Raw genomic sequence first — 13,160 nt, 5'->3', positions numbered from 1 at the left:
GAAATAGGGATACACGGGTGTGTCCCAGCTCGTGTTCATGCCAATGTAACTTTTGAAGTTGGGTCACACGGCCAAGCCACACATTCGTGTGCCTGGCTGTGTAACTATCAAAATTACCTCATACGGTAGTGTGCCAAGCTGTGTGCTAGGCCGTGTAACAGCTTGACTTGCAAAACTTAAAACCTACAAGGGACACACGGTCGTGTCGCACTTGACTGAGTCATGTGTCACACTTGACTGAGTCACACGCCCTTGTCTCAAGCCGTGTAGACATGAAACTGGCTAAATTCAAGCCATTTCCACCACCAATACAAGCATGTACCTAAAAGCAATTTGTGCCAAATTCGAACCACCAAAACCTTATTAAAACATGCACGAAATAACCAATTCAATAGACCATTAACATTCAACCAATATTCCATACAAGGCACCTCAAATACAATCATTCAATCATTCCTAAGTGTGTACACTTACCACATCTTAATCATACTCATATACCTTTTTTACCACTTCCAAAACATACCATGGTTATAATCATTAGAACTTCCATATAAACATACCATTTGGTCACTCAACATGCATCATATCTTAGTCATATTAACACAAACCAACATGGCACCAAAAGTACATCAACCCAAAATAACATATACATGCCGAACTTATCAACTAACATTCAACTAACATCAAACACAAGTCCACCTATACATGCCATTATAACATTGATCAAAACATCAAAAACTATCGAAATTGATTGTTGGATAGTGTGATAGATTTCTGATGAGCTTCCAACCAAATCGAGCTTTTCGATGATTTGGCTAAATTGCAACAATGACTAATTACAGGGGTTATTTGGTAATTTTCCCTTCTCCTCGATTTTCATCTCATTTTTATCTAAAATAATAATTCTATTCAAATCATTAATTCAAACAGCAAAACCAATTCATTTTATGCAATTTAATCTTTTTGACATTTTACAAAATTACCCTCAACTTTTCATTTTTATTCAATTTAGTCTTTATGTCCTAATCATGCAAAGAAACCAATTTTATTGAAAAAGTCACTCAAATGTTAATAGCTTCCAATACAACCCACATTTTTAACAACTTCACATCAAGTCCTTGAATTATGATTTTAGCAATTTAATCCCTAAACTTTTAAATCATTTAACAAAATACTTATAAATAACAACTTATACTTCAAATTCATCATTTAACCTCTAAAATCATAAAGATTCATCAATGGCAACATTCAAAATCTTTAACAATTTCAAAAACAAAGGTACGAGCTAACTAGACCTAATTGTAACGATCTTAAAAACATAAAAATTATTAAAAACAAAATGAAAAACACTCACATGCATTGGAACTACACTTGACCGAATGCTTCCTATCCTTCCATGGAGGTTTCGATTATGGGGAAGAAGAAGACATTAAAGAAATTATAAATGTTGGCTTTTTTTGTTTTATTATCATTATTTTAACTCAACATGTAAAATATTTTAATTAAAACATTTTAAATACATAATATATCTTATTTTTCCACCCACTAACTGTACATCATAATGATTAGGGTATATTTTTACTTTAAAACCCTCATTTCATACTTTTATAACTATTTAATACAAATAAACTTATAGCGATTAATTTTTCCATCCTTTACAATTTAGTCCTTTTTAATTAATTAACTATCGAAACATTAAAATTTCTTAACCAAATTTTAATACGACCTTAATAACATTCTGCAAATATTTAATAAAATATTTACAGCTCAGTTTATAGAGACGAGGTCCCGATATCTAATTTTCTAAAACTACTTGACTTTAGGGTCTTACCACTTGAACTTAATTGTTTTTCCATTTAACAAAAATCATTCAATTAATTTTTATTAATACGCCATATTACTTGTAAATATTATTCGCTCATCAAATTTGTGACCCCAAAACTACTGTTTACGACACTATTTAAAAACGGGTTGTTACACCATGCTTCTTATTTTAGCACAAAGCTAAAAATAACCAATTCAATCAACGCTCTTTCCCCCATTCAAGGTCGGCCATGAGAATGAGAAAATTTAGTCCTCGAACCCAAAAATCAATTATCCAACCCCTAAATATTTAGTCATTCATGCTTGTATTAAAACTCATTAATAACAAGAAATTAAATAAAAACACCACTAACTTAAACCCTAAGAAAATTGATAAAAATCCAAGCTTTCTTACCAAAACTTGGATTACACAACAATGGAAGCAAGAATAATAAACGAGAACATAAAAGAGATGATTTTTAATAGAATAAAGTAAAGAAAGCTAAATAATGTTAAATTAGGATAAAAATGTAAGTACAAGAAAGTTTGAAGGTTTACTAAACAATTAAAACCTAGCTACAATACTAATTAACTTAACTACCAGCTATGAACTAAGAAACACTATAAAATAAACAAAAAAAAACCTAAGATATGGAGAAAACTAAACCCTAGAAGATGAAAAGAATGAAAACCTAGCTAAAACGAATGAAAAACTAGCTAAAACTAATGAAAAATGTAGCAGCCCGTTTTTAGTGATATCAAAAACAGTGGTTTCAGGACCACAATTCTAACGAGTAAATTATTATTGTTTTAATGTCTACTGAAATCTATTAAGGTCGTATTAAAATTTCGTTAAGAAATTTTTAAGTTCACATAGTTAATTAAGTAAAAAGGACTAAATCGTAAAAGGTGTAAAAGTTAAATTCTACTGGTTAAAGGAGTCTAATGGCTATGAAATCTTAAACTAAGGGACTTAAATGGTAATTATACCAATTAATGAGATAGTGGATGTTTATGAATATGGTTTAAATGAAATATTGATAGATTTTAAATGGTAAAAAGGTAAAAGGGTAAATAAGCTTAAAATAAAAAAGATTAAAAATCATCATCTTTCTCATTTTTTTTCTTCAAACCGATTCATCCATGGAAGAATAGATAAGGCATTCAGTCAAGCTTCCGATCTTGCATGTAAGTGTATCCAAGCCCCGTTTTTTATTTTTTTATGTTTTCGAGTCTGTTTTAGCTTAATTTAACTAGCCCGGGGGTAAATTTGCAAAAAAGTTAAAGGTTGAGGGACTTACCATGGATTATTTTGAATGAGTGTTGATGTTAATTGATAGATTATGAATCATTATTCAAAAATGAACAAGTTTTGTTAAGTGATTTTTATGAATTTTGGAAATATGAATTAATCTGTTAACGGTATAAATTCTAGGGTTTTATTGTGAAATGATGGTAAATATGGGTTGTTTCAAGGTCCCTTGCATCTTTTATTAACATGGATTTAGATTAAAATGGTTAGATTTTTAAGGACTAAGCTTAAGGACTAAATCGTGAAAAGTTAAAATGTTAGGGGCAAAGTGGTTATTTTTCATAAATATGAAATATGGATTAAATTGAATACTAGAAGTTTTTAATTGATTGAAATTATCTATTTAGATCAAGATAAACCACGTTTGGACTTAGATCGAGGAAAAGCTAAAACTTCGGATTAATTCGATCTAACCACTACGCCCTAATTGTCGAGGTAAGTTCGTATGAACTGTAACCATTTTTATGCTAGTAAAATTGAATGTTCATTATGTTGATTTGATATAAATGAATTATATATATAAATGTATCAATGTTACGATGAATTGACGGATATCGAGTTCTGGTTGAACCTTAGGAATTCTTAGGATACAAATGACATGTCATTAGGGATTTCATGTTTCGGGTGCTGGTCTTGAATCTCCTACTGATGGCTGAGGTCCTGCATTTGTTGTGGATTCTCCACAGCTCATGTGAGTAGCATCGTATAGCTTACATTCCAACCCACAACTCATGTGTGAGCATTGTTGTAAAGAAAATGTTACGGTTATATGTAAAAGCACACTTCATGTGAGCTTTCCCGTGTATCCGATGTAATTCTAGATGATTCAACAGGAAAGAAAAGGGAACAAAATGGTAAGTATGCAAATGGATTGAATTGTATTATTGAAATGGTAAGTTATATATAAGGTTTGTTAGGCTTTGTTAAGCTTATGGCATTGGTGTTGAATTGTATTTAATCTATGTATTGTATTATTGAAATGGTAAGTTATATATAAGGTTTATACGAGCTTACTAAGCACTCGTTGCTTACGTAGTTTCCTTTCCTTTATATTTTTTAGATTATCAAAAGCTCGATTTGGTTGGAAGCTCATTGGAGATCTATCACAGTATCTAGCAATCAATTCGATAGTTTTTTAGCATTTTGGTTAGATTTATAATGGCATGTATAGGGTGATTTATAATGGTGTTTTGATGAATGTGTTGATGTTGTTTTGGCATGTATAATCTTTTGAAAGCTCTGTTGGTTTGGTACACTTTGATGCCTTACCAAGTTATATCATTTTCGATATTGATAGAATAATGATGAAAAAGGAAATTGTTCTCTTAATCATATAAAATAAGGTGCCATAGTGCTTCTTATATACAAGGGATATAATAGAATTTGTAAAGAAATAATTTCATAAGAGATAAAGGAAGGTGAATTTGTTAAGCCTGATGAGTTGGAATCTATGGAGAATTGGATGAGTTGTGCTGGTCATTCTATTTGTTATTCATTTTTCCTAATATTCCCCCTGCATTGCGATGTTGAAGTTCTTTGAGAGCAACAACATTTAACCTGTCTCGAAACTTGGAAAAACTTCTAGTAGTCAATGGTTTTGTCAAGATATCAGCTACTTGATCATGTCTAGAGACATAGTTCACTTGCAACCTGCCATCCAAGACGTTGTCTCGTATAAAATGGATATCATGCTCAACATGCTTGACTTGAGCAGACAACACTGATTCACTGCTAGAGATACTGTGCTAGAATTGTCACACTAAACCATTGAAGCTCGCTCTAAAGGCATGCCAATTTCATTGAGTAAGGACTGAAACCATGTGATTTATACAGTTCCATTTGCTAAGCTTCTATATTCAGCCTCTGATGTGGATCAAGAAACCACTCATTGCTTCTTTGAGGACCATCCAATCAGGTTGTCACTAAGATAGGTACAAAATCCAAATGTAGACTTACGATCCTCAAGGGAACTAGCCCAATCAACATCAAAAAATCTTATTAAGTTAACCGCTGAAGGTTGAAACAGTAGCCCATAGTCCAGTGTGCCTCAAATGTACCTCAAAATTCTTTTAACAACAGTCCAATGGACATCAGAAGGCAAATGCATAACGTAATGTCTAGCCCTGTCATGTAGAGATACTGGAGACCTCCAACAATCTTCCTGTATTTGGTGCCATCATGTAGGGAAGAACCAACAAGGGAGGATAGAGTTGGTGAGCTTACCATAGGTGTAGAAATTGATTTTGCATTTCCCATATCTGCCTTATCTAATAATTCTCGGGCATACTTCTGCTGAGAAATATGCATACTGTCACCATGCTTAGCTACTTCAATTCTAAGAAAATAGCTAAGAGGTTCCAAATCTTTCAAAGAAAACTGACTATGCAGAGACTAAACAGCTTTTTCAATTTCAAGATTAAAATCACCGGTGATAATGATATCATCAACATATACAAGAAGAAACACATTTCCCTAGAAGAAGTCTTCTTAAAAAACAATGAGGAATCAACTCTAGAGGACTTAAAATGCAAATGTTGAACTAAAAAATTATGAAGCTTTTGAAACCATGCTCAAGGAGCCTGTTTCAGGCTATAAAGGGCCTTGTTCAGCTTGCAAACCAACAAATTACCATTTTCATCTACTACCTCGAAACTTGGTGGTTGTTGCATGAAGACTTCCTCAGTCAAGTTTCCATTTAAGAAGGCGTTATTGACATCAACCTGCCTAATCTTCCACTTACTTGACACGACTAAGGCAAACAATGTTCTTACCTTGTTAGCCTTGACAACAGGGCTAAAGGTTTCGTGATAATCCATGCCAACAATCTGGGAGAAGGCTTGAGGGATGAGTCTGACCTTGTTGTGAGCAACACTCTCATCAAGGTTCTTTAGTCTTAAACAATCATTTACATCTAATAAGAGAGCAATCTAGGGGTAGATGTACCAAACCCCAAGTGTTATTTCGAATCAAGACTTGTAATTCATCATGAACAACATCTTTCCATAAAGGAATGACCATATCTTCCTAAATGGTGATTGGTTCAATAGAGTTTATAGAAGCAGTATAAGTAGTGTATACTTTTGGTTTGAAGATACCAGCCTTGCTCCTAGTGAACATGTGATGAGTGTTGCTAGGAGAGAGATAAGGAGCAAAATTGGATGACGACGTATTTTGATCATCAGGTATAGAGGGATTTGGAAACAGATCATTGTCACCAAAAACATTTGAGTTTATAGAAGATGGTGGTTGGGAACTCTCAATATGAGCAGCAATCGAGGGAGACACGGCAAAACCAATGGTCGTATTGTCTAAAGAGTGATGAGGAGCAATATGAGGAAGTATTATAATAATTGGTAAAGTAGACAAGGATTTTGAACCATTGGAATTGGTAACTGAAGGAACCGAAGAAAGTCTAACATAAAGAAAAACACCTTCATCAAACTGAACATGTCTGGAAATGTAAACTCGACCAGTCTTGTCAACATATTTGTATCCTCTGTGATTTGTAGCATAGCCCAAGAATATTTATGAAGAAGATCAAAACTGTAGTTTTTGCTTGTTGTAGGTTCTAAGCAGAGGGTAACAGAGGCAGCCAAACACTTTAAGAGGCTTGTAATCTGGTTGTTTATTGAATAATTTCTCCATAGGAGATAATCCATAAAGTGACTTAGTAGGCAGCAGATTCATGAGATAGACTATAGATGTAAAAGCATCTACCCAATAAGAGAAAGGCAATGATGCTTATGCTAGTAAGACAAGGCCAGTCTCCACTATCTATCGATGACGACGTTCAACTAAGCCATTTTGTTAAGATGTGTGGGGGCATGAGAAATGATGCTAAATGCCAAATTTTTTTAGAAGGAAATCAAAACTGCAAAATTCCCCTCCTCCATCACATTAAAGTTGCTTGATTTTAGTTCTTAGTTGTAACTCAACATGTTGCTTAAAGGTTAGGAAGGCCTATAAGGTATCAAACTTAGATTTGAGAAAATATATCCAAGTATGTCATGAGAAGGCATCCACAAACGAGATATAATATTGATAACCAGTAGAAAAACAAGGGGCAAGCCCCTAAAGGTCAGTGAAAATTAGTCCAAGTGGTACAGAGTAAACAGATGTAGCATACTTAAATGGTAATTTATGACTTTCCCTAAGTGCACAGGTATTACATAGGGACGAAACTGTGGTATGAGGAATACTAATATTACAAGCACTCAAGACATGATTCAACACATCAGTAGAGGGGTGACCAAGTCGTTGATGCCATCTAGTAATCTTAACTGTACTTTCTGGAACCATTGGATCTACAGCCACTGGACGAGACATAAAAGGGGAAAGAGTTTAGTTATTAAAAGCAGTAAAGACAAACTCGTTAGAGGACGTCGGCAACAACTGGTACAATCCATTAGACTCAATGCCTTGGAGCAAAACCCTGTGAGTCATCAGATCCTTCACATGGCAACACGAAAGATGAAATTTAAAGAACACCTGATTATCTTTTGTAAACTCAGAAATAGAAAAAAGACTCTTGTGAATGTCAGGTACATAGAGCAGATTGTTAATGGAGAAGTTGTGAGAACCAGAAGAAATAGAGGATTCACCAATATGAGAAATAGAGGTGTAATTACCATTTCTAACAATTACTTTACCTTGACCAATGTAGGAGTTGTAGTTGGTGAACTTGACTGGATCATTAGTCATGTGAGTAGTAGCACCACTATCGGGGTACCATAGCGGATCAGAAACAATACTAGTTGTGGCTGTGGTAGAAGCAACAGAAGCTTGCAGTGTAACACCCCGAACCCGAAACCGACACCGGAGTCGAACACGAGGTGTTAACTGACTTTAACCCCTTATAAAATTTATTTTCCAGACACTGCCCAATCTGTGTACTAGTCGTTTTAAAAATCATATCTTGAGTTTCGTAACTCGAAAATCAGTTTTGAAATTTTTCCCAGAAACTAGACTCATGTGACCATCTATGTATTTTTTTCTAGAATTTTTGGTCAGGCCAATTAGTACAGTTTATTAGTCAAAGTCTCCCATGTTGCAGGGGTCGACTACACTGACCTTTGCCCATTACGACTTGGATATCTCCCTGCACGGGGCTTCAATACTGATGCCGTTTGTTTCTATGAAAACTAGACTCAGAGAGGAATCTTTACATATATGGTACGACCCCTAATTATCTCTGGTTAATTTATAATGAATTTCCAAAGTCGGAGCAGGGAATCCAGAAACCGTTCTGGCCCTGTCCCACAAAAATCTGTTTATCTCTTAATATACTGCCCATATGATCTTTTCGTTACTTCCTCATGAAAACAGACTCATCGAGCTTCGATTACATAATTTATTCATCAATTAATTCCACTCCTACTATTTTTAGTGATTTTTCAATCTCATGACACTGCTGCTGCCAGCATCTGTTACGAAGTAACTAGGTCCATTTCATGCCTACCCTTGATCCAACTCAATCGAACATCCGTGCCATTTTCGCATGGCTTAAAGTTTACATGCCAAAGTTCAAACACAACGTAATAGCTTATACATGCCAAAATGTTCTTCTAAGCCAACTAAGAAGAAAGTACCAAAACTTGCTATCCGGTGTGATGACTTCGATGACGGCCTGACCCCGCAAAAATAGATGAGTCCAAGCAACCTATAATGGGTGATAAGGAAACACCGAGTGAGTTTATAACTCAGTAAGTCATAAGCAATGCACTACCATCCATCAATAACATTATCACAAGAGGAAACAAAATGGAACGAGACAATTTACTCCATCCATACCGAACCATACCATAGTTCCTCCAACCTATCGTTTCAGTTTCATATCAATTCATGCAATCACATTCCATATACTCATCAATAGGACATTGAAGCATTTTCATAAATCAATTTATTTTCGTTACAATCAAACGACTAAACGGCCTTTCACCCATCCTACGATAAATTTTATGTACGTGACTTCAAGTATATTTGTCACATAGGTTCAAACTTACCGAGCTCAACACCAAGTATAAGCATAGCACCTATTAGCCATGTACTCAAGACACTTACCCGATCCGCTGTCCGCGATCGACTCAATAGTGTCGCACACATAGTGTCCATAATGATTCACGAATGTATATTGAGTCCGCACACACAGTGCTATATAATCAACTCGCACACTTAGTGCTACGAAATCAAATCGCACACTTAGTGCTACATAGTCAAACTCGCACACTTAGTGCCGCATGGTCAATTCGCACACTTAGTGCATCATATTCATTTCGCACACTTAGTGCAACATAGTCAAATCGCACACTTAGTGCTGTACAATTTAATCCCGCGCACTTAGCGCCAATCTCATGGTCATAAATGGTTATACCCGCACGTTTAGTGCCGAGATCAACAACTCAGTACATCTTACCTCTTTTCTTTTCATTCAACAATTTCATCATCACATACGTACATGCATATATATATATGTATATTTATTCATTCCATTCAGCATCAATACATAAACATTATGACCATTTGAAATAATACCAACTACATGCTTAATGACTTACCTTGTGTTGGGTAAGACGGTTCCAACTCGGCTACTCAGTGATCTTTTCTTTGCCTTTGCTTGATTCTCCTCCTTTAGCTCCTTGAGCTTAATCAATAATTCACTAGTTTAACCATCTTGTTAAACATTCATAATTCAATTACACATGCTTATGTATGTTTGTATATTCGGCAACCATCCTCACTAATTACTCATGTTGATGGCCGAATGGATGTATGTGTGTACAATGTCAACTATAACATCATGTAATTCCACATATGACTACATTTCTTAAGTTCCACATCTTAATGCCCATTATACATAATCAAATTTAACATCATATATATATTTACTCATGTGGCCGAATATACATACTCCCATATAATATCAAGTACTCACTTTAAGTATATTGCCGAATATACTTAATCATACACACACCTAACCAAAATAATTTCTAAAATCTTTATATCATTTATAATACATCTAATTATCCTTTTTCACATTATCAACTCAAATCACATACATTATTTACTATAACATCTTTACATTCGGCATTGGTGTCAACCATAGTAGCCGATTCTTCCTACTTTGTACCCATGCATCTATTAATCCTTAGTTGGTTCAAGCACTTCACACACTAGGATTCATCAAATTTTTAACAAGAAATAAAATCTCTAATCCTCAAACTACCATGGCCGAACCTTCATGGAGTTGCTAAGACTCCTCATTTCTACTTCTCACACACTCTCACATCCAAACCCTTTTATTAAACACCCAAAGTCAACCATCTCCTTACCTCATCGCCAAAGACATCAAAATACCAACCAAGAACGTAACATTCATGGCCGAATGTCATCTCCATCATTTAACAAAGTTTGAACCATGGCTAGGTAGATTTTGAACTTACAACTTAAAATATACATGAATCTCAAAGAATAACATTAAACATACCTCAATCTAGTTACATGCATGGCCAAACTTCCTCCTAATCCTCTTCCTTAGGATTTTCGGTCAAAAGAGGTTGAAAAAGGATGAACAAAACCTTTCTTTTCCTTCCTTTAGCTCACGGCAATGGGGTGTATGCATGAGACCATTATTATTTTTTTCTTTTTTTTTTCATCACCCTTCCTTTCATTATTTAATTATCATGCTTATTATTTTATTTTCCTTACCATACATCACTAACACAACATGTTGGTGACATGTTTCCACCCATAGCATGGCCGGCCACTACATATTAGGGAGGGGGAATTTGACATGCAAGTCCCCTTTTTCTTCCACATGCACTAATAGGTCCTCATGCATTGACCTATCACATTTTAAAATTTTCTCATATAAGTCCTATTGACTAAATTCACATGCAATCGACTAAATCGAAGCTTGAAATTTTCACACATTCATGATTACATATTCTAGACAATAAACATCACATTCGAACCTTTCGGTGACTCGGTTTAGCGGTCCCGAAACCACTTCCCGACTAGGGTCAATTTTGGGCTGTCACATGCAGAGCAGTTGGAGTTCCTTCACTCGAAACAACAAATGGTTGGAAAGTGGGTTGATAAACTATAGAGGGCACAAAATGAGTTCTAGATGGGTAAGGCTTAGAAAAAAATGATTCATATGACAAAGGTGGGCAGAAAACTTTATTGAGCCTATATGGGTTGTGGATCCAAGAGAAAGAGAACCCGAAACGTTAGTAACCTCATCATCATAAGTGGAGTCATATCTGTAAAAACACCTATGAGCAACGTGACCCATCTTGCCACAAATCTGGCATTACAGTTGCGACATCCCCCTAAATCATGCACGACCACGACCACGAGAGAACCTAGTAACCCAATTGGAGTGAAATAATTGTAATAGTGGATGACTAGTATAAGTAGGAAGCGATGGGGTAGATCGATTACCCATAGTTAGATTCATAGAAATTTAAATCTATGAAAAATGAGCCTGTTGTCGAGCCTCAGCATCCAACAATGTTGTAGTAATTCCTTGTAAATCAAAGGGAACCTGACTTGTAGTGATGATATATACGATGTGATCAAACTCCAGTGGAAGACCGTTAACAATTTCCAACTGTTGTTCCACCAAAGAAACATGTTGGTTGCAACTGGCTAAAGAGTCACAGAAATGCTTGATACCGACCAGATAAGCAGACATGGAAAGATCATTCTTTTTGAAGTTATAGAGAAGGGAGCGATAACACATAGCCTTGGTAGCAAATTGCATACCAAAGATTCGAGTTAGCATTTTCCAGAGTTCAAAGGTAGACGAGGAACTCCCAATTAACTAATTGTGCAAAAAGGCACTAACAGTAGAAAGAAGCCACGTCGAGAAAGAAAAATCCTGCTGCACATATTAAATGAACGTTGGATTCTCCACAGAAACACCATCGCTAGTCAACATTCTAGGTAGAATAGTGAGCAAGCCATCAATGTAAGAGTAAAGGCGATGGATCTTGATAACAAGAAGCACATGTTGCTTCCAGGCAAGGAAGTTACTATCGTCGACAAGAATGACAACCTTTTGAGAAGAAAACGCAACAAGATTAAAGAACTTTGCAATCGCAATCACAGAGTCTGTAGAACCAGAATCCATGGCCGAAAGTGAAAAAAAATTCACTCTGATACCATGAAAGAATAATGATGAAAAAGGAAATTGTTCTCTTAATTATAAAACAAGATGCCATAGTGCTCCTTATATACAAGGGATATAATAGAATTTGTAAAGGAATAATTTCATAAGAGACAAAGGAAGGTGAATTTGTTAAGCTTGGTGAGCTGGAATTTGTTGAGAATTGGATGAGCTGAGCTAGTCATTCTGTTTGTTATTCATTTCTCCTAATAGGTACTTTAATATGCTTGTTATTACAGTCATTTTTGGTATGTTGATGTTGTATTGAGAATAACCTATTGTGACATGTTTTAGTACCTATATGGACTAGGTTTGTATGCATGAAATGAAGCATATGGACATGTTTAGGTAAGTGACGTTTGGATGCAATTTGTGGTGCCTTTGAATGGCAATTGGTTAGATGAATTAGGTTGTCTGAAATAGCAATGTTAGGTGTGTTTAGATGATGATTAGCTCCCTTGAAAGTGTGCACAATTAGATTGTATATTCATGCATAGTTTGGTTATGAAATGGCTTAATTTTAGGCAAATTTTAGGTTTACACGACTTGGAACACGAGCGTGTGACACAGCCATGTGAGGCACACAGCCTGGCGACACAGTCGTTTGTCATCTGAGGGTTTTTTAGGGTTCAAGTCAGTGAGTTACATTGCCTAGCACACGACTTGACACATGGGCGTGTGGGGCTATTCAGAGAGGTACACAGCCTAGCACATGGGCGTGTGACACGGTCGTGAGACCCTACTCAATGAGTTACATGGGCGAGGACACAACCGTGTGCCTCTGTTTCTAATTTTTGCAACTTTTTTCTAAACTTTCCAAATTGTTTCAAAGTAGTCCTGAATTGTTTGTAACCTATTTCTAAGGCCTCGAAGGCT

At 35.5% G+C, this 13,160-nt stretch overlaps 1 protein-coding gene across 1 annotated transcript; it reads right to left on the bottom strand.

Annotated features, from left to right (window-relative positions):
* Positions 1-4,596: 4,596 nt before the first annotated feature.
* LOC107956300 (uncharacterized) lies at positions 4,597-7,816 on the bottom strand. Its single transcript, XM_016892007.1, has 6 exons — positions 7,485-7,816; positions 6,211-6,611; positions 5,745-6,026; positions 5,339-5,478; positions 5,173-5,276; positions 4,597-4,765 (listed from the first exon to the last, which is right to left on the bottom strand). Exons 1-6 carry the CDS (start codon positions 7,814-7,816, stop codon positions 4,597-4,599), a joined length of 1,428 nt encoding a protein of 475 aa, XP_016747496.1.
* Between the last annotated feature and the right edge of the window lie 5,344 nt (positions 7,817-13,160).

This window comes from Gossypium hirsutum, chromosome A07 (genome assembly GCF_007990345.1).
Source record: "Gossypium hirsutum isolate 1008001.06 chromosome A07, Gossypium_hirsutum_v2.1, whole genome shotgun sequence".
NCBI lineage: Eukaryota > Viridiplantae > Streptophyta > Magnoliopsida > Malvales > Malvaceae > Gossypium > Gossypium hirsutum.
Note: the sequence above shows the minus strand (reverse complement) of the source record. Positions and strands in the feature narration are given on the sequence as shown.